The 19,622-nt window shown below is 51.0% G+C and overlaps 1 protein-coding gene across 1 annotated transcript in view; it reads right to left on the bottom strand.

Moving 5' to 3' along the window:
* Positions 1-9,364, bottom strand: part of CHRND (cholinergic receptor, nicotinic delta) — a 23,251-nt gene extending 13,887 nt beyond the window's left edge. Inside the window, exons 1-6 of the mRNA XM_015407831.1 lie at positions 9,259-9,364; positions 6,481-6,626; positions 5,350-5,394; positions 3,593-3,702; positions 2,815-2,970; positions 106-221 (exon numbers count right to left, since the gene is read on the bottom strand). Of these exons, the coding sequence (XP_015263317.1) occupies positions 106-221; positions 2,815-2,970; positions 3,593-3,702; positions 5,350-5,394; positions 6,481-6,626; positions 9,259-9,310 (625 nt within the window). The 5' untranslated portion in view covers positions 9,311-9,364. The remainder of the gene's footprint in view (positions 1-105; positions 222-2,814; positions 2,971-3,592; positions 3,703-5,349; positions 5,395-6,480; positions 6,627-9,258) is intronic.
* Positions 9,365-19,622: the final 10,258 nt, after the last annotated feature.

Below are 19,622 nucleotides of genomic sequence, written 5' to 3'. Positions count from 1 at the left end.
AGGAAGGAAGGAAGGAAGGAAGGAAGGAAGGAAGGAAGGAAGGAAGGAAGGAAGGAAGGAAGGAAGGAAGGAAGGAAGGAATCCCACGCTGCAGGAAGGGGGTACCCGTGAACCCCTCGGGGTCAATGATGATCCACTCCACCACGTAGTTTTCCTCAGTCTCCTCGTCCTCTTTTATCATGAGCTCCATGGAGATCTCCTTAGCGTTGTACATCAGCGAGCTGGGGAGAGGGAGGGAACAGTCCCGTGAGGGCCTGCCACAAAACCCCTTCCAAGAAGACTAACTTCTTTAACCAGCTGTCTTCTGGGAAGGGGCTGTGGCTCAATGGAAGAGCCTCTGCCTGGCATGCAGGAGGTCCCAGGTTCAATCCCCGGCATCTCCAGTTAAAAGGACCAGGCAGGAGATGATGGGAAAGACCTCAGTCTGAGACCCTGGAGAGCTGTAAAGAGGGGTCGTGGCTCAGTGGAAGAGCCTCTGCCTGGCATGCAGGAGGTCCTAGGTTCAGTCCTCGCCACCTCCAGGTAAAAGGACCAGGGAGGAGGTGGTGGGAAAGACCTCAGCCTGAGACCCTGGAGAGCTCTAAAGAGGGGCCGTGGCTCAGTGGAAGAACCTCTGCCTGGCATGCAGGAGGTCCCAGGTTCAATCCCCGGCATCTCCAGCTAAAAGGACCAGGCGGCAGGTGATGTGAAAGACCTCCGCCTGTGACCTTGGAGAGCTGCCGCCAGTCTGAGTAGACAATTCTGACCTCAATGGACCAAAGGTCTGATTCAGTAGTCATGTGTGTTCAAGTTCATGTGTATTCAAGTTCAGGCCTGAGTTTGGGATCTAAACTATGGGTCACGTGGAGCATGGACTGATGTGACGCCTGAGCTGAACTGCAGCTTGCTGGCCACTCTCAGCTTTTGGCAGAGGATGGAGTGATTGGGAGAGCGCCAGGGGAAGTACTAGCAGGTACCGTAGCCCCTCCCAGGCACCATGTTGGGAACCCCGCGTATCGGGGCCGTGGCTCAGTGGTAGAGCATCAGCTTGGCACTCGGAAGGTCCCGGGTTCAATCCCCGGCATACCCAGTTTAAAAGGACCAGGCAGCAGGTGATGTGGACGACCTCTGCCTGAGACCCCGGGGAGCTGCTGCCAGTCTGAGTAGACGAGTCGGATCTTGATGGACCAAGGATCTTACGCAGAGGCAAGAGACAAACAGAAGTGGTTTGCCATTGCCTGCCTCGGCATAGCCCCCCCCCCCCCGGACTTCCTTTGTGGCAGCTATCTGAAGAAGTGAGCAGCGACTCACGGAAGGTCACGCCCTGACACATAGTCCGTTAGTCTTTCAGGTGCTCCTGGACTCTTGGGCTGATTTTGCACTAGAGCTGCCTCGATGTTGCGCCGCCGTTTGCCCCGATACTATTGGTCAGTTTTGTTGGAAATGTATGTGTTTACAAGGTCTGATGATTCAGTCATTATAGGGTTAACTTGTTTTCTTAGTATTGCTATTGTTAGACTGACCTGGAAGGGATACCTGGCAGTAAGCCAATGGGGAATTAGCCCGAGAAAAGTAGCTTCTACTGTGATACAGATTGGTCATTTGTTTCAGGTGACTTCCTTTCTAGGGGTCAAGAAGAAGGAGAGATTCTCCATTACCTGTGTGCTAGGTTTGACTATAGGCAGCTTAGAAATGTAGCTGTTAGTGTTATGTTAATTTGTAGTAATCCCGTGTACCTTTTACCCTTAGATTTAAAGGTTTTTAAAAGCAAAGAAATCTCTTCTTTCCAATAGAGCAAGATCCATTAATAGTCTAAGTATTAAACACTTTTTGACTATTTTACAACAAGTTTCACACCCGAAGCTGCGGGGCTGCATTTTGACTCGCGGCTTCGCCCGATTTCCCCCGCAGTTTCGTGATCCTGTTTTTTGAGGCTCACGAAACTGCGGAGGAAATCGGGCGAAGCCGCGGGTCAAATGCAGCGCCGCGGCTTCGGGGGTGAAATTGACCGATAGTATTGGGGAAAACGGTGGCGCAACATCGAGGGCAGCTCTAGTGCGAAATCAGCCTCTCTCTTTTCTACTGCGACAGACAGACTCACACAGCTGTCTATCTTGATCTATCTCGGTGGCTCTCCAGGATATCCGGAAGAGAATGTTCCTTCCTGGTCCTTGCGATCTGAGTTTCTTTAACTGGACATGCAAGAGATGGAATTGGGAACTTCGGGCATATCTGGCCTCTACCACTGAGCCGCAAGTGTTTCTTTGGCAGCTAATTTCCCCCAAGGGTATCCTTTTGCCTCACCCTCCATAAAAATAAAATAAAATTCTGCTGGCTGTACACCAACTCACACGAATTTGTGTGCTTTTACACACACTGGAAAATGCGCATTCGATCCACTTCTAATGCATTTTGAAACTGTTCCCCCCCCCCTGTGTGGGTTTTCCTGTATCCTGATTTTCTCATTTGTGTGTTGCTTTGATTCCCCCCCCCCCGGATCCACACGTGTTTTGCTCCCTCTAGTGGTTGATTCAATATTACATGGCTTTATGTCCGGCATAAAAACCTGCACTTTAAATCTCCAGGGAGATATGCCGGACATAGAGCGATGTGATATCGAATCGACCACTAGGGGGTGAAGAACACATGTGGAACGGGGGGGGGGACCCTGAAGCAACAGGAACGCACAAGCAAGGGAAATGAGAATGCAGAAAATCCCCGTGAAAGCACCTGAATAAAAGTAGACGTCGCCCTCCTGTGGCCTACGCCCTGCTGGAAACCCTATGTCCCCCCAAAAAATGAAGTAAGGAGACGGGACAGCCGACAATTCCTCACCTGAACTTCAAGGTGCAGTTCTGCCAGTCGAAGGGAAAGAAGTTGACGTTGATGGGGCAGGCACTTCGGAAGATGGCGGGTGGGAGCCAGTACACACCGCCGTTGCTGGAGAGCAGAATGTTGCAACTGTAGGTGATCTGGAATTCACCATCATTGCTGCAGAGGGAGACAACACCATGGGGCCCAAGAAAGAGCCTAGTTCAGGCCAGAGAATCTTGTCCTTATAGGTCCTAGTTCAGCCCAGAGACTCTTGTTTTTATAGGGCCCAGTTCAGCCCAGAGAATCTCGTCCTTACAGGTCCTAGTTCAGCCCAGGGACTTCTGTCTTTATAGGGCACAGTTCAGCCCAGAGAATCTCATCTCTATAGGGTGTAGTTCAGCCCAGAGAATCTCATCTCTATAGGGTGTAGTTCAGCCCAGAGACTCTTGTCCTTATAGGGCCTAGTTCCACCCAGAGACTTAGTTCAGCCCAGGGAATCTTCTCCTTATGAGGCCTAGTTGGGCCCAGAGAATTTTGTCTTCATAGGACCTAGTTCGGCCCAGAGAATCTTCTCCTTGCAAGGCCTAGTTCAGCCTGGAGAATCTTCTCCTTCTAGACACAGAGCAGACTGGACTTAACTGGGGAAGTTCCTGGGGGGGGGCTGCTGCTCATGCGGAGTATTACTGGCCTCCACCAAGAAGCTACAGTCTGCCGATCCAGCACTGTTAAAGACACAGGAGCAGGGCCCGGCCAAAGAAGAACTTGGCAGCCCTAGGAAACGGCTCTGGCTAATACTCACTTGTTCTCCAGGACGATTTCGGGCAGCCACAACATGTCTGCCGGGAGGCGGAGGACGCTGATGCCTCCAAATTCTGTCTCGTTCCACTGCAGCCTGTAGTCAGTCCATCCCTGCGGATAGTCGAAGAGAAGCCCTCCAGATGTTCGGTCACTGACCATCTCTCTGTCTCTAGTACACCTTTATCCTCCCCTTCCTTCAATGAACTCGTGGGGGGGGGGCATAACATGCCTCTCCTGTATCCATTTTATCCTCATGACTGCCAGCGAGGTAGGGTAAGTTGAGCTACAGAGAGTGACTGGCCCAAAGTCACTCAGTTTTTGTGGCAGTGTCGACATTCGAACCTGGGTCTCTCAGCTCCCAGTCTGGTACTCTAACCCAGGCCTTGACGACTTTTCTTTGGCTCTCGGAGCCAGCCCCATATTTTAGGTGCCAGACTCTTCTTTCAGCCATCCGGGCTTTATATTTTAATAGTATTTTATCACCGCTGCTACCGAAAAACGGACAACTAAGCCCTTCACCGTTTATCGTAATTTTATTTGTGTTATGACAAAGGCACTGTAGGATATAAATAAATATGGGGGGTAAGCCTGGCTGTCATCATTATAAAAACCTCACAATAAAATCATTGCTGAAAACACTAGGCATCGTGGCAACCTGGCGCCTGGAGTTTGTCCCTCTAACCACTAACCCGCACTGGAGATAGCTTAAGATGGGTAGCTATGTTAGACTGTATGTAGTGGTAGAAACGAACAAGAGCCCAGTAGCACCTTAAAGACTAACAAAATTTGTGGCAGGGTATGAGCTTTCGTGAGTCACTGCTCACTTCTTCAGATACGGCTAGAACATGAGTTCATCTGTCCTATATATTGAAAGGGAAGTGATTTGAGAGGCCAAATGACATTAGCAGGCGAATGACAATAGCCAGTGAATGACAATAGCAGGCATGTTTGGATTAGGTGTGATATGCAGAGGGGTAGCAGGCGTGGAGAAATCAACACTGGTAATGAGACAGGAAACCTAGGTCACAGGTTTTTCAGTCCAGGTTTTTGAAAAACTAGTGGGGGAACATTTTCACCTTCCAGGACATTCAGTTGCTGACCAAATAGTAGCACTTTTCTTACAAAGGGATTTCGAAGGGATATTAGAGAGACTGCTGAATTGCAACTGATAATGAAGCTCAAGAGAATGCATCCTCCCGGACTGAATCGAGACCTAGGTTTTCTGTCTCATTACCAATGCTGATTTCTCCATGCCTACTACCCCTCTGCATATCACACCTAATATAATCACACTTGCTATTGTCATTCACCGGCTATTATCATTTGGCATCTGAAATCACTCCACTCTCCAATATATAGGACAGATGGACTCACATTCTAGCTGCACCTGAAGAAGTAAGCGGTGACTCATGAAAGCTCACACCCTGCTGCAAATTTTGTTATTCTTTAAGGTACTACTGGATTCTTGTTCTTTTCTACTACTCCACACTGGCTTTATGGCGTGCCTTGCCTGAAATTAAACTCCACACTGCTAATATAATGGCTGGAGTTTCTCAACTTCTTTTTTCTGTCTTATATGGAGACAGCACCGGTGCCAGAGGCAGATTTCGAGAAGTGTTGCTTTTTCTATTTCCAAAGAAAGGTAAGGCCATTTTGCTTCTTTGCTCAAGAGTCAAGAGGTGAAACCTGGGATTTTGTGCCCCAGGATTGTGGCCTTGGCCTACCTGAGTTGCCTAAGAGGCCAACAATTCTACTTACGTGCTCAATCCATACGCTGGTGGTGAGTGTTTCATCCGCCTCTTTCTGTAACAGAATAGAAGGGAGGCTGATTAAAATCAGAATTTCAGAAACAAGTTGTTGTGAGCCAGTCAGCCTCCTCCCCCCCTGAGAATGAGGAACTGGAAGAATCAGGCGCTGCACCAGTGGAGTGCCTGCCTGAGCAGCTGGCTGAGCCAGCCAAAGAAATGTCAGGAGACGAGGGTTGTTAATTCTGGCAGGTGACAAAGGAAATGGGACAGATATCAGAGTGTCAGTCAACACCAGGATCTCCTGAACCAGCTGAATGCAGGAGACATTGGGAGCATTTGACAGCCTGGGAGAGACGGAGAAACACCCACTTAATTGCACAACAGCGATCAGCACTAGTTACTGAAGCAGAGTCATTTCAGGAGCAAGAATGACAAGCCGGGGAGAAGCAACGCCTGCACTTCGGGGGTGAGTCAGCTAATTAGGCTGATAAAATGAGCATGTCGAGCAGAGCTCAGTGGAAGTAACTTTGCTTGCCATTGCTCTGCGAGCTGATTCTCTCAGCAAACAGAGTATTGCCTTGCTTGCTGCCTTGCACTCTGTTCTGCTAACTTGTGCTTGCTTTTCAGCTAGAAACCTCGACCCTGTCTCCTGTCCTGGCTTCAGGGCCAGCCCCAGGTTCTTTTGCACACTAGCCCCCCACCCGTTTTGAAATCTGCAAATATAGCTGGAGTTACCTTAGGACCAGTGTTCCCTCTAAGCTGGAGTTTTTTAAAATGTAAGTAATTATTATCAAGCATTTGTATTATGGTACAAATTACAAAACACACTCCAATACAATATATACAAATATTTAAAGTGGAACAAATTTAGAGTCCAGTGGCACCTTTAAGACCAACAAAGGTGTGCTCATGGAAGGGGCAGCAATGGGGAGTCCTCCAGGTGGGCGAGAGAGTTGGGGGAGCCTGGGGGCTGCATGGAAGTCAGGGGGCATTGGCAGGAAGTCAGGGGGCCAGGCCCCGAAATGCCCCCACTGTAGCTATGGGCCTGCCCTCCGGGGAGTTGGCAACCCTCGTTTGGGACCGGTTAAATGCCCACCCCGTAGTGGCCGACTGGTACCTTCGGGCATGCAGAAGAACTCACCAAGGACACGAGATTGGAGAGGGTCAGCGCCAGGTAAACGGTCAGGCTCTCGTCTTTGGAAGCCACCGGCCTCAGGTACTTGTTGTAGCTTTTCTCCGTGAAGAGATGATTAATGAGGGTCTCCTCTATGTTTACAGCTCGGGAGCCTGGAGAGGCAGAGAGACAAGGGTACAAGACAGGCGGAATAGTCGTCTTCCAGTTGGGAAATTCCTGGAGATGTGTGGTGGGCGCAGCCACAAAATGGCTGCCTCGGGAGACAGGGCCTGCCACAAAATGGCTGCCGCGGCTTACTCTCAGACAAGCAGTGGGCAGATCCTTGTGGTGGGGAGGCGACAGGACACGGGGGGGGGGGGAAATGTGACCCAAAAACTGGAATCAAGAACCACAAGGGTAAGAAAGAAGTCTAATAAAGGGTCAATATCAAAAAACCGAGTTGAAACTGATAATATACAAAACTACATGTACTTATTAGAAAGGCAGTTAAAAACAAATAAAGGCCCAATGAAAGCCTTGTCGAAAAGTTCAAGGGGCCTGACGCATTTCCGCCCTATTGGGGGCCTTCTTCAGAGGCCAAACAGTTTGAGGTACACACGTTACAATCCTCCGGTATATATAATTCTATTTTGGTCATGGACTCCCCTGAACATTCCAACACGCTCCAAAATCCGTTCGCTCTCTGATCTGTCATTCAGAGGGTCTCCCTATCCACTGGCTGCTTTGCCCGAGTCCTGCCTCTAAACAATTTGCTGTTCCTCTCCCACCCACAGCCAGTCAGAACACAGAGGTCATTTGCATATGTGGCCTGATTCGCCTTTGCCTCGGAACACAGAGGTCGTTTGCATATGCGGCCTCACTGGCCTTTGCCTCTAACATTCTAAACAGTTTGCTGTTGATGTTCTGAGGTAAAATAAATTTCCCCTTAGTGTCTGTTGGGGGAAACCATGGTTGCAAATCTCCAGGTGAGGGCTGGAGATCACTCAGAATTACAACTGCTTTCCAGATGACAGAGATCAGTTCCCCTGGAGAAAATGGTGGACTCTGTGTCCTTATATCCTGCTGAGATGGCCCCTGTATGACAGCCAATGTGACGAAGCAGTCAGGGCTTCAGCTATTAAAACTGATGTCCAGATGACTAAGATCAGTTCTCCTGGAGACAATGGCTGCTTTGGGTAGTAGATTCTATGGCATTATACCCTGCTGAGGTCCCTCCCCACCCAAAATCCTGCCCTCCCCAGGCTCTACCCCTCAAATCTACAGGTATTTCCCAACCCAGAGTTGGCAACCGTGTAATTCGCTATGGAACCACTTTCCAGTCCCTTGGAACCCAGAAAACATGGCACAGGAGGAGGTGCTTTTCTACCTTAGCTGTGACTGCATAGCCCCAAATTAACATAAGCCAACCTCCAGGCGGCACCTGGAGATCTCCAGCTATTAAAACTGATGTCCAGATGACCCAGATCAGTTCTCCTGGAGACAATGGCTGCTTTGTGCAGTAGATTCTATGGCATTATACCCTGCTGAGGTCCCTCCCCACCCCAAACTGAACCTGGGCACTCCTGAGTTGCTAAGGACGATGGGAAAGACCTCAGCCTGAGACCCTGGAGAGCTGTAAAGAGGGGCCGTGGCTGAGTGGCAGAGCCTCTGCTTGCCCTGCAGAAGGTCCCAGGTTCAATCCCCGGCATCTCCAGTTAAAAGGAACAGGCAGGAGGTGGTGGGAAAGACCTCAGCCTGAGACCCTGGAGAGCTGTAAAGAGGGGCCGTGGCTCAGTGGAAGAGCCTCTGCCTGGCATGCAGAAGGTCCCAGGTTCAATCCCCGGCATCTCCAGTTGAAAGGACCAGGCAGGAGGTGATGGGAAAGACCTCAGCCTGAGACCCTGGAGAGCTGTAAAGAGGGGCCGTGGCTCAGTGGAAGAGCCTCTGCTTGGCACGCAGAAGGTCCCAGGTTCAATCCCCAGCATCTCCAGTTAAAAAGGTCAGGCAGGAGGTGATGAGATAGACCTCTGCCTGAGACCCTGGAGAGCTGCTGCCAGTCTGAGTAGACAATACTGACAATACTGACCTTGATGGACCGAGTTTCGGATTTAGTGGAAGGCAGCTTCACGTGCTCATATGGACAAAAAAGGGTGGTTTTTATGGCATTATACCCTGCTGACATCCTTCCCCTCCCCAAACCGTGCCCTCCCCAGACTCCACCCCCCAAATCTCCAGGAATTCCGCAACCCAAAACTGGCAACCCTGGCTAGGAGTTGTATGTGGTTCCCAGGCACCCACTCCAATGAACTTGGGGGTGCTTTTGCAGATACACACATACACGCTCAGAGCAAGTACACACCATCTGAACTGTAGCTCAGCCACAGAAGTAGCCCCAATAGCCATGTTGAGCCCCCGTCACCTGTTTGCTACTGAGCTCTGCCCAGCAGGCAGAACAGATGGAATCCTAGTAGATTTCTGATGTCGACCTCTAAATTTGACTTCTTTGTTTCTTTCGGGCCACAATGCAGCAGCAGAAGTTCTGGCACCCCCTCAGCGCAACACCCCTGGCTCAGCCACAGTTCCGATTTTAAGCAAAAAGGTACTCTGAGCACATGCAGAGTACCCACAGCCCCCACCCTTGAATCTGACACTAAACGCTCAGAGAAGAGCAGACGGGGATTCCGGTGTCAGAACTTAGGTGGCGCCTGTTCAGCTCTGCCCTTGGCGTTAGCGGGAAGCGCCTGCTGGACTCCTCTCCCCCCGCGAGTCCCCGCGGGTGCCAAGAGAACCAAGCGGCATCCTTACCTGGAAGGGCAAAGGCCCAGAACAGGGTGAGCCACAGTCTCGGCCTGTCCATGCTGACACCGGCGTTGCCAGAGACACGTCCCTTCCCTCCGTCTCAGAGCGTATCTGCCGGAAAAAACGGACGGAAGTCCACGCTGAGACTCTGGTGCCGGAATGCAAATGGACAGTGGCAGGTGGTCGGCCTGGGGCGGGGAGGGACAAAATAGCAGCCCGGCGAGGAGACGAGAGGTGGCAATCGTATCCCTTCCTTCCCCCTGGTGCCAAGAGGAGACGAGCTGTTCAGCTCGCAGTAAACAAAAGTGCAAGGAACTGGCGGGATTGGGGGGCTGCCAGCAGGAAGACTTCCTCTGCCAGGAGTCACGCTAGGGTGGAGCTAGGGTTGCCAACCTCCAGGTGAGGCCTGGAGATCTCCCGGAATCACAGCTCATCTCCAGACGACAGAGAGCAGTCCCCCGGGAGACGATAGGTTCAGAGGGGAGCCCTGTGGCTCTGAACAGCTAGATTCCCACTTCAGGACCAACAAGATTTTTGGAGTGTAAACTTTTTGAGACTCAGAGCTCTCTTTGGGCCCTTTCAAACAGCCTTTGTATTTCAGGGCCAGTTTGGTGTAGCACTAAGGAGGGCGGACTCTAATCTGGGAGAACCGGGTTGGATTCCCCCACTCCTCCACGGGCAGCTGCCGGTGTGGACTGTGGGTCAGTCACAAGTTCGCTCAGAGCTGTTCTCTCAGGAGCAGTCCTGAGAAGAGCTCTCTCAGCCCCACCTGCCTCACAGGGTGTCTGTTGTGGGGAGGGGAAGGTGGCCACACTGCCAGAGAAGGTGGCGGCGGCTGCAGAGGTCCCTGTCCTCCCCAGACTCCACTCCCAAATCTCCAGGAGTTTCCCAGCCTAGATCTGGAAGCCCTAACCCACCCATTCCCCCGCCAGGACCACCTGGCAAACCTAAGGGAGCTCCAGGTCGCACCTGGAGGTAACAAAGCAAAAAGTGGAGATTGACGGTATGGAGAAACTAACAAAAGACCAAAGACCCATGACCATAATAACAAGGAATTCATAAAAAAACTTGTAAATTTTTATCAAGCATTCCAATCTGAATAAAGGATATTATACAAGATATCTCTGGTGTCAGTTCAGTATTGGAAACACCTCAAAGTCCCTACAAATGTCCTATCTGAGTCGGTCCTTCTCAGGGAAGCGATAAAGTCCAATGTCGAGGGAGACGAGGTGGTCCTGCTAACGGAGCTGTTTTATCAGACCAAATTAGGAAGCTGGATGATTAAATGCAGCATGGATTAATTATGTTTGGTTGCCGTACCTGTTCCTGAAGAAGAACTGTGGAAACGGGATATTTCCGGTGCCCCGTTAACTGGATCGCCTTGTCTCCATCAACATCGGACCTTATTGCTTCCCTGAGAAGGACTGACTCAGGAAATTTGTTGGGACTTGGAGGTGTTTTCAATATTGACCTCATCCCTGGAGGTAGGCAACTCTCTAAACCCATCCTGACACATGCAAACAGAAACATGCACTTTTCTAGGCCCACGCCACGTACGTCTTCATGCTCAACTATCTGGGTGCACAAGCAAGCCACCAAACTCCACTTTGTATCAAGTTCTCTACATCCAGACTAAAAACCATCTATAAAATGATGACAAGGTTTGAGTCTGACTGTTGGGCTGGATGGGCCATTGGCCTGATTCAACATTGGCTTCTCTTATGTTCTTATATGGAGCAGAGGTCCATCAGTGGCTGTTAGCCACAAGGTATTGACAGGAACTCTCGGTCTGGGGCAAGTGATGCTCTGTATTCTTGGTGCTTGGGGGGGGGGCAACAGCGGGAGGGCTTCTAGTGTCCTGGCCCCATTGGTGGACCTCCTGATGGCACCTGGTATTTTTGGCCACTGTGTGACACAGAGCGTTGGACTGGATGGGCTACTGGCCTGATCCAAAATTGGCTTCTCTTATGTTCTTATGAGATTGTAAGCAACTCTGAGACTCGAAAGAAGGGCGGGGTTTAAATCCAATCTCTTCTTCTCCCGTTTCAGTAGCTGGTTGGTAATGGATTTGTGTGTGTGTGTCATTTCAGACAGTCCCGTTTTCGTAACTGGCTGCTAACGGATTTTATTTTGTTCTTCACAGAAAGCTGCTTGTGTCCGGTTAGCAAAGTGTGGTTGAGCCATTGTTGAGGGAAATGGCTTTCCTCCATTTTCACCTCTTCGTCGCGCTTCTGTATAGGTGCGGTGTGCTGTTTGAAATGTCTGCAGCTCTTCCAATAGCGCCGCGCTTTTTCCCCTTGCCCTTTTTCACGGCATGATCTTTCTCGAACTTTTTTTTTTTAAATCTAAGTTGAGTGCTACAGCGGTGCCATGGAGTTGCCTATATTGTACAAGTGCCTGTCAGCTATGCTGCCATGGGGGTTGGGGAGTTCATTCTGTGTCTTGTTAATTGCTATTGCATTCCTATCTCTGCTGTTCTGCCTGTGCTGAAATGCTTATCTCTACAGATGTGCAGGAGGAGGTTGTATTGTCTGGAAGTCTCCTAGGTACCGTGAGAGACTACTGCTTCCCAGCTTTCGCCACCTAACGGTCTCCTAGTTGGTCCCGCGTGCGGGAGGGTAGCGAATTGGCCCATGCCATGGGGGGGGTGTGCATACGAATGCCCTATATCCTATTATGCTCAATGGGTTGCCACCATTCTTAGCAGTGCCTGTGTTACTGCATCTATAGCTTTGCAACAAAAGTATAACCGTTCCTGAATGCGTGTACATCGTTGTTAGCTGTGGGTTCTGACAGTGCCTTAGCATTCAAATTAGAACATTCTTTTTAAAGTTGGAGGAAGAGTGTGCCGTGAAAACGGGTGTGGGGGGGGGGGAGAAGTGTGGCGATGTTTGAAACGGCCAGGTTGCTTCAGAGATGGCTCATTAAGGGAAGAAAAATTTTCTGTATGAATCCCCCCCACCCCGGTCCCTGTATCACATTACTCAGAACCGGGCCAACAATGGATAACATCCGGTTTAGAACAGTAATGTGAAGGGGGCCTTTGTCAGATACAAGTTGGCTCGTATCTGATGAAGGCACCTTTGACACAAGTCTATAACCTGAAAATGTTGCTGGTCTCTAAGGGGCTGACGGACTCAACTCTGGAGGCCCAAGAGAAAACAGCAGCCCTGGACAACAAAGCAATCAGCTGCCATTGCAGGAGATTTCCAGGCCACACCTGGAAGTTGGCAACCCTACGAAGAGGTGTGTAGTAGAGGAAGAGGAGGAGAGTTGGATTTATACCCCGCCCTTCACTTGGAGTCTCAGAGTAGCTTACAATCTCCTCCCCTTCCTCTCCCTGCAATGGACACCCTAGGGCTCCCAAGTGGGGGCGGGGGGCGGGTAAACACCCGCTTTGGAAGCCCGATTTCTGCCGTCGCGGAATCGGGCCCCGGGGGGAACTTCGCCCCCCGAAGCGCAGCATGGCTGCGTCACCAGAGGTGACGCAACCACGTCGCTCACATTGGGGGCGTGGCCCAGATTGTCGGAGGGGAAACTCTATGGTTTTCCCTCCGACAATCTGGGCCACGCCCTCAATAAGAGCAACATAGCGTGTCACTTCCTGTGACGTGCTGGCGGCGCACGCACACATCGCCTGAGAGCTCCTGGAGCCCGACGAGGCTCCCCTGCCGCCAAAGTAAGAAGCCTTGGTAACCCTAGGACACCCTGTGAGGTAGGTGGGGCTGAGAGAGCTCTTTTGAGGACTGCCCCTGAGAGAACAGCTCTGAGAGAACTTGTGACTGACCCAAGGTCACACCAGCAGCTGCATGTGGAGGAGCGGGGAATCCAACCCGGTTCTCCCAGATTAGAGCCCAAACTCGTAGCCACTACACCAAACCGTCACGGTCCCTCCCCTCCCTAAGCCCCGCTCTCCCAAGCTCCCCCCTCAAATCTCCAGGAATCTCCGAACCTGGACGCGGCAACGCTACTTAATTCACACCGTCCGCCCTTCAGGCCACTCTGCTTCAGAGCAGGATGGAGAACGGGCCGCCTGGCTTGGAAACGGTGCTCTGTGAGGTGGGGAAAGGGTCCTCTCTGCTGGCCTTGTAGGCCGTGGGCACACCCCGAGCTCTTGTCGCTTTGTCTGGGCAGCTGCTGCGTCTCTAGACCGGCTCTGCTGTCCCCCCCCCTTCTGTGGCAAGGCGCCCAGCCTGCTCCATCCATCAATGCCCCCCTGACAGGCACTTCCTGTCCCGATGGAAATGGTCTTCAGGCCACAGGGTTATGCGAAGGGCACAGCTGCAGGAGGCGGGGCGCCGCTTGGCCTGGAGACAGCCGCAAATACACGGCCAGGCCAGGACAGCTGGTCAAGCATGCTGCACATTGGCAACGGAGCCAAACAACAGGGACCCCAAGCGTATGTAGTACGCAGAAATATAAACCACAAGGGGTAGACCATCCAAAGATACACAGCTTTCACAAGTCAACAGTAGGCATCAGTCTATTGCAGTGGTGGTGAACCTATGGCACGGGTGCCAGAGGTGGCACTCAGAGCCCTCTCTGTGGGCACGCGTGCCATCGCCCCAGCCAGGCCCAGACCAGCATTAAAGTGTGGAATTCTCTGCCAAATAATTTTAAGTAAACGAAAGCATTTGGGATTGCTTTCCTTACTTTGTTTGGATCATCTTAAGTTAATGTATGGGTTGTTTTTTCTAAAGTAACACCTCAGTATTCAGGTTCAATTGCCGTGTTGGCATTTTGCGATCAATAAGTGGGTTTTGGGACGCAGTTTGGGCACTCGGTCTCTAAAAGGTTCGCCATCACTGGTCTATTGCAACACAATAACAATGACTTGAAGATACAAAAGAACCGGTGGTCACAAAAAAAGGCAGAAGATTGCTTTGAAACGTCTGGCATATCTGGGAAGGGCGTTTTTGGCTGTTATGATTTCATCTGTGCTTTGGGACATCCTCTGACTTTTGAGGTCTTTTGGACACTATTCTATTCAAAGGATACAGAGGTGTCTCTTGCTGGATATTTTCCACTCTCATCAAGTTGTATTTTGAATTGGCAAATGGTGTTTTTGAATTTTGACCATCAATTCTTTTGCTTCTTCAATTTACTATTATTGCATTGTGATGGACTGATGTCTACTGTTTGTTTGTGAAAGTCGTGTATCTTTTCATGGTCTACCCTTGTGTCCTGCCACGGGTTCTTCTGCGGCCGTATCGGCCGCTGCGGCGGGACTGGCACGCCCCGTGCCGAGCTCTTTGACGGAGCCACGCAAGGAACAGGGCCTGGGGAACAGCCTCGGGGAAGGGGGCGTCTATGCTCCGAAGCCCCAGCGAGACAGGGAGGGACGCGCTCGGGTGAGGGACAGAGAGGCCTTACCTTTCATGCAGGGTGTTACCACGGATGTTACCGTGGAGGCAGATACTTCCGCTACACATCCCACACCTCGGAGAGTAGAAGAGGATGGAAGCACTTTGGTCAGAGGAAGGGAGTTAAGGGAAAACACGTGAAACGGGGATGGTGATTGGGACATAGCCTATGGGAATCATGGGGTGTGTTTGATTACTGTAACAAGAAATAAAAGGAGGAAACAAGAAACACCGGAGAGGAATTCAGAGAATCGGAGAAGGACAGAGAGAGAGAGAGTCAGAGAGGCGATTCTTCTGAGGACGAGGTCTGGCATGTGGTGTAACACCCAGCCCGTCCAATTCTGAGGTGTTTGTTTCCGGCACTGAAAGACTCCCACCACGACGACAGGCTATACAGCGCTGGGGAGCGACGCAAATTGTGACACCTTGTGGTTTATATTTTTTTCACATTTTTTCCCCCACAGTCACAAAGCTTAGTTTACTTTGGGATCTTTAACAGACTATTTGCCACAAAATATAGATTTATTTATATTTTTTTGCAACTTAAAAAAAATCTTTGTACAAATAAATATTTTTGATCCTTTAAAACAAACCGACTCCTACTAAACGGTCCTGAAAGCCACATTCTTGGGTGAAGAAGAGGAGATTGGATTTATACCCCGCCCTTCACTCAGAGTCTCAGAGTGGCTTACAAACTCCTTTCCCTTCCCCTCCCCACAACAGACGCCCTGTGAAGTCCGTGGGGCTGAGAGAGCTCTTTTTCAAGGACAGCTGTGCCAGAGCTTGTGACTGACCCAAGGTCACACCAGCAGGTGCAAGTGGAGGAGTGGGGAATCAAACCCGGTTCTCCCAGATTAGAGTCCGCGCACTTAACCACGACGCCAAATGGCTGCACGCTCCCAAAAGCCACAACGGAATCTCCATAGGTGCAACCATCTTCCCGTGACAGAACAAAGGTCGAGTCCAGTGGCACCTTTTAAGACCGACAAAGTTGAATTCTGGACATAAGCACATGAAAGCTTATACCTTGGATAAAATTTTGTCGGTCTTAGAGGTGCCACCGGACTCGAACTTTGTTCTTTTGCTCCGGACCAACACAGGGACCCACCTGGATCTATCTTCTTGTGACGCGAGGCTGTGTCAGGAGAGAAACAGAGAGGTTCAAGTTCCCTGTGAGGCAGGGAAGTTTATGCGTGGTCTCCGGCTTAGTTTTCAAATTAACTGCAGGCTTACAGGGTAGGGGGGTGGTTAGCAACGCTCCCTCAAAGCTGTGGAGTCTTGTGAGCAAAAATTCTACTTTGTGAGCCGCTGGCATTAAAGTTGTGAGCGAGCGATTGGGCTGCTGCACAGATTCATTTGCTCTGGAGCCATCCTTCCTGAGCTAAGACAATGTGTGAGCTGGAGGCTAGAAAAACAGAGCGCTAGCTCACACTAACTCGGCTTAGAGGGAACAGCGGTGGTTAGTCAACCTTTCTACCCTTTTGTAGTTGATCCATGACGCTTCCACCCCTCCCTTCCTCCAAGGAATACGGGGTGGCATACATCACTCTCTCTCCTCCTTCATTTTATCTTCCCAACGACCCTATGAGGTAGGCTGGGTGGGAGAAATTGACTACCCAAGTTCACCCCAGTGATCTTGGCTCAAAGGGATGTGAAACCCCACATCTCCCCAGTCCTGGCCTGACACTCTCACCGAGTACTTCATGCTGGTTTTTTATCAAAGACCAATTCCTGGTATCTGGAAGGGCACCCTCTAAGGAATACCAGGGTTGTGCTGCAGAGGCAGGCAATGGCAAAGCCACCTCTGAAACGTCTCGTGCCTTAAAAAAACAAGTCTAGATCGCCACCTAGTGGTGCATAATGCTAGAACAGCTAGGACTTCTGGCTGCCAGACAAACTTAGGATTTCCTGGCCGTGCTACACACAATGCCATACGATCATTGAAACTATTATCCCTGCTTTCTCACCTGCACTGGGGAAACCTATGTCTGGTCCACAGGACTGAGGCAGACAACTGGTGCTGTGGCTGAATGGAAGAACCTCTGCTTGGCATGTGGAAGGTCCCCGGTTCAATCCGCAGCACCTCCAGGCAAAAGAACCAGGCAGCAGGGGCTATGAAGGACCGGAGACTCTAGAGCAGGGGAGTCGAACTCACTGGAAATGTGTTATTTAACGGGTTTTTTTATCTTTTAATTGTGTTTGTCTGTGTCCTTTATAAAGTTTATATCTCCACTCCCTGGCGTTAGCCTTTATGACACGCGTGGCCCGGCCCAACAAGGTCTTATTTATGTTGGATCCAGGGTCCCCTCTAAGCTGTGGAATCTTGTGAGCAAAAATTCTACTTTGTGAGCCACTGGCATTAAAGTTGTCAGTGAGTGATCCAGCTGCTGAATAAATGAGTCTGCTCTGGAGCCATCGTTCCTGAGCCAAGACAAAAATGTGTGAGCCGGAGGCTAAAAAACTGTGCGCTAGCTCACACAAACTCAGCTTAGAGGGAACACTGTATACGCTCTATTCTGCTATGTTCAGGCCTCACCTGGAGTCCTGTGTCCAGTTTTGGGCACCACATTGTAGGAAGGATGTTGACAAGCTCGAGCGTGTCCAGAAGAGGGCAACCAGGATGGCGAGAGGGTTGGAATCCAAGTCTTACAAGGAAAGGCTGAAAGGGTTGGGTCTGTTTAGCCTAGGAAAGAGAAGGCTTAGAGGGGACAGGATTGCTGTCTTCAAGTATCTGAAGGGCTGTCATGTAAAAGATGGAGCAGATCTCTTGCTCCGGATTGCAAGACTAGATCTAATGGGTGGAGATTACAAGGGAATCGTTACCGGCTAAATATCAGGAGAAACTTCCTAACTGTTAGAGGGGTTGAGCAGTGGAACAGTCTGCCTCGGGGGGGGGGGTGGATGCTCTTTCGCTGGATGTTTTCAAGCGGAGGCTGGACGATCATCTTTCGGGGAAGTTGTAGGGCTCTCTTTCGGCTATGCTCCTGCAGAGTGCAGGGGTTGGACTAGATGACCTGCAAGGTCCCTTCCAACTCTAACATTCTATGATTCTATGATTCTATGATTCTATGATCCAGCCCTCATAACAAAGGAGTTCGACACCCCTGCTGTAGAGAGCTGCTGCCAGTTTGGGTAGACTGTACTGACCTGGATGATTTAATATAAGGCAGCTTCATAGAGAGAGAAGAAACCCATAATCTGGGGAGGGGCCATGGCTCAATGGAAGAGCTGCCCATCAGGAGTCAGGTTGCCAACCTCCAGGCGGAGCCTGGAGATCTCTCGGAATTCCAATAGAGCTCCCAACCACTGTGATTGGTTCCCCTGGAGAAACGGGCAGTTTTGAAGGTCAGACTCAATAGGGTCCCATCCTTGTCAAGATCCCTCCCCTTTGGAAACTCCGTCTTCCCCAGCTTCCGCCCCCAAATCTTTTGGAATTTCCCAGTCTGGAGTTGGCAGTCCTATGTCCTGGAATACAGGCAGAGCAAGGCAACAGAGCTAGATCACAGCCGAGAGTCCAGTCCAGGGGTCAAATACCGGTTTAGCAACAGTCAGAGTTCATGGGTTGTTCAGGAAAGCAGATTCAAGGCAGTCCGAGGTTGTTGATCAGCAAGGTTCAGGCAGGTCCGAGAAGCAGAGTCGAGGGTCAGTCCGAAGGTCCCAGGAGGCAGGCAGAGTCGGGAGTTGTGGTCAAGGTTCACAGGGTTGTGACAGGTTGCTCCCACGATCTGCAGTTCTCCAGGCCTGGTTTATATAGGCATTCCTTAACAAGCCTGACTGACAGCCATCTGCATCATTAAGCGGCTGACGCCGAGCCAGGAGGCGAGCCCCAGTGTTCCCTCTAAGCCGAGTTAGTGTGAGCCAGCTCGCCGTTTTTTAACCTCCAGCTCACACATTTTTGTCTTAGCACAGGAAGGATGAGCTAAGCTCACGAGATCGCTTGCTCACCGCCTTAATGCCAAGTGGCTCACCGAGTAGAGTTTGGGCTCACAAGACTCCACAGCTCAGAGGGAGTACTGGCGAGCACTCTGTCTGCGAGTCCTTAAGTCTTGCCGGAGCTTTTCCCTTTGCTGCTCGGTTAACAAAAGGGAGCCTGGTGGGCTACTTTCCTGCAGCTGATCTTCCTCGGGTGCTTCAGAATTCTGCATGGGTGGGTTGAGGTCAGCTGCCAGCAATGAATCTTGAGGCTCCTGGATCTCTGATTCCCCAACTTGAGCTGGTTCAGAGCTGGCTGCATGGGGCTCCTCGACTCCCGAGGAGTCTTCAGCCACACTGGACTCAGGCTGGTCAAGCTTACCCACTTCATCCTAATCAGGAACTCTGCAGACAGGCCCCTTCTCTCCCAGTATCCAGGCCCCCGCCCAGTGGAGATCCAGTCCGGCACAGCCTTACGTTGTCCTCAGGCAACGGACCTCTTCCTTCAGCCTTGGGCTCGACAGGGAGGCCCACGGACCCCTTCCGGGACCGGACCGGCTATGTCTTCAGGCTCTCCAGGGCCAGGGCAATGAGGCCCGGCATGCTGCGATACAGCAAGTCGCTGGCCAGGCCTACGAGCCCAGCGAAGGTCACAGTTTTGTGTCCGACGGTGGCCCGGACCCGGGCTTGGTAGAGGCCTTTGCTGTTCTTGGAGCCCAGGTCCACAAGGATCTGAGGGGAGAACAGAATGGCAAAACGTTAAGGGAGACCAACGAAGAAGGAGAAGAAGAAGAAGAAGGAGGAGGAGGAGAAGAAGAAGAAGGAGGAGAAGGAGAAGAAGGAGAAGGAGAAGAAGGAGAAGAAGAAGGAGAAGAAGGAGAAGGAGAAGAAGAAGAGATTGATTTTATACTCCACCCTTCAGTACCCAAAGGAGTCTCAGAGGGGCTTAAAAAGGTAAAGGTAAAGGTTCCCTTGCTCGAAAGCCAGTCGAATCCGACTCTAGGGTTGCGGTGCTCATCTCCGTTTCAAAGCTGAAGAGCCAGCGCTGTCCGAAGACGTTTCCGTGGTCATGTGGCCGGCATGACTAAACACCAA

Source organism: Gekko japonicus, unplaced genomic scaffold (genome assembly GCF_001447785.1).
Source record: "Gekko japonicus isolate JY-2015 unplaced genomic scaffold, Gekko_japonicus_V1.1 scaffold3318, whole genome shotgun sequence".
Taxonomy (NCBI): Eukaryota; Metazoa; Chordata; class Lepidosauria; order Squamata; family Gekkonidae; genus Gekko; species Gekko japonicus.
Note: the sequence above shows the minus strand (reverse complement) of the source record. Positions and strands in the feature narration are given on the sequence as shown.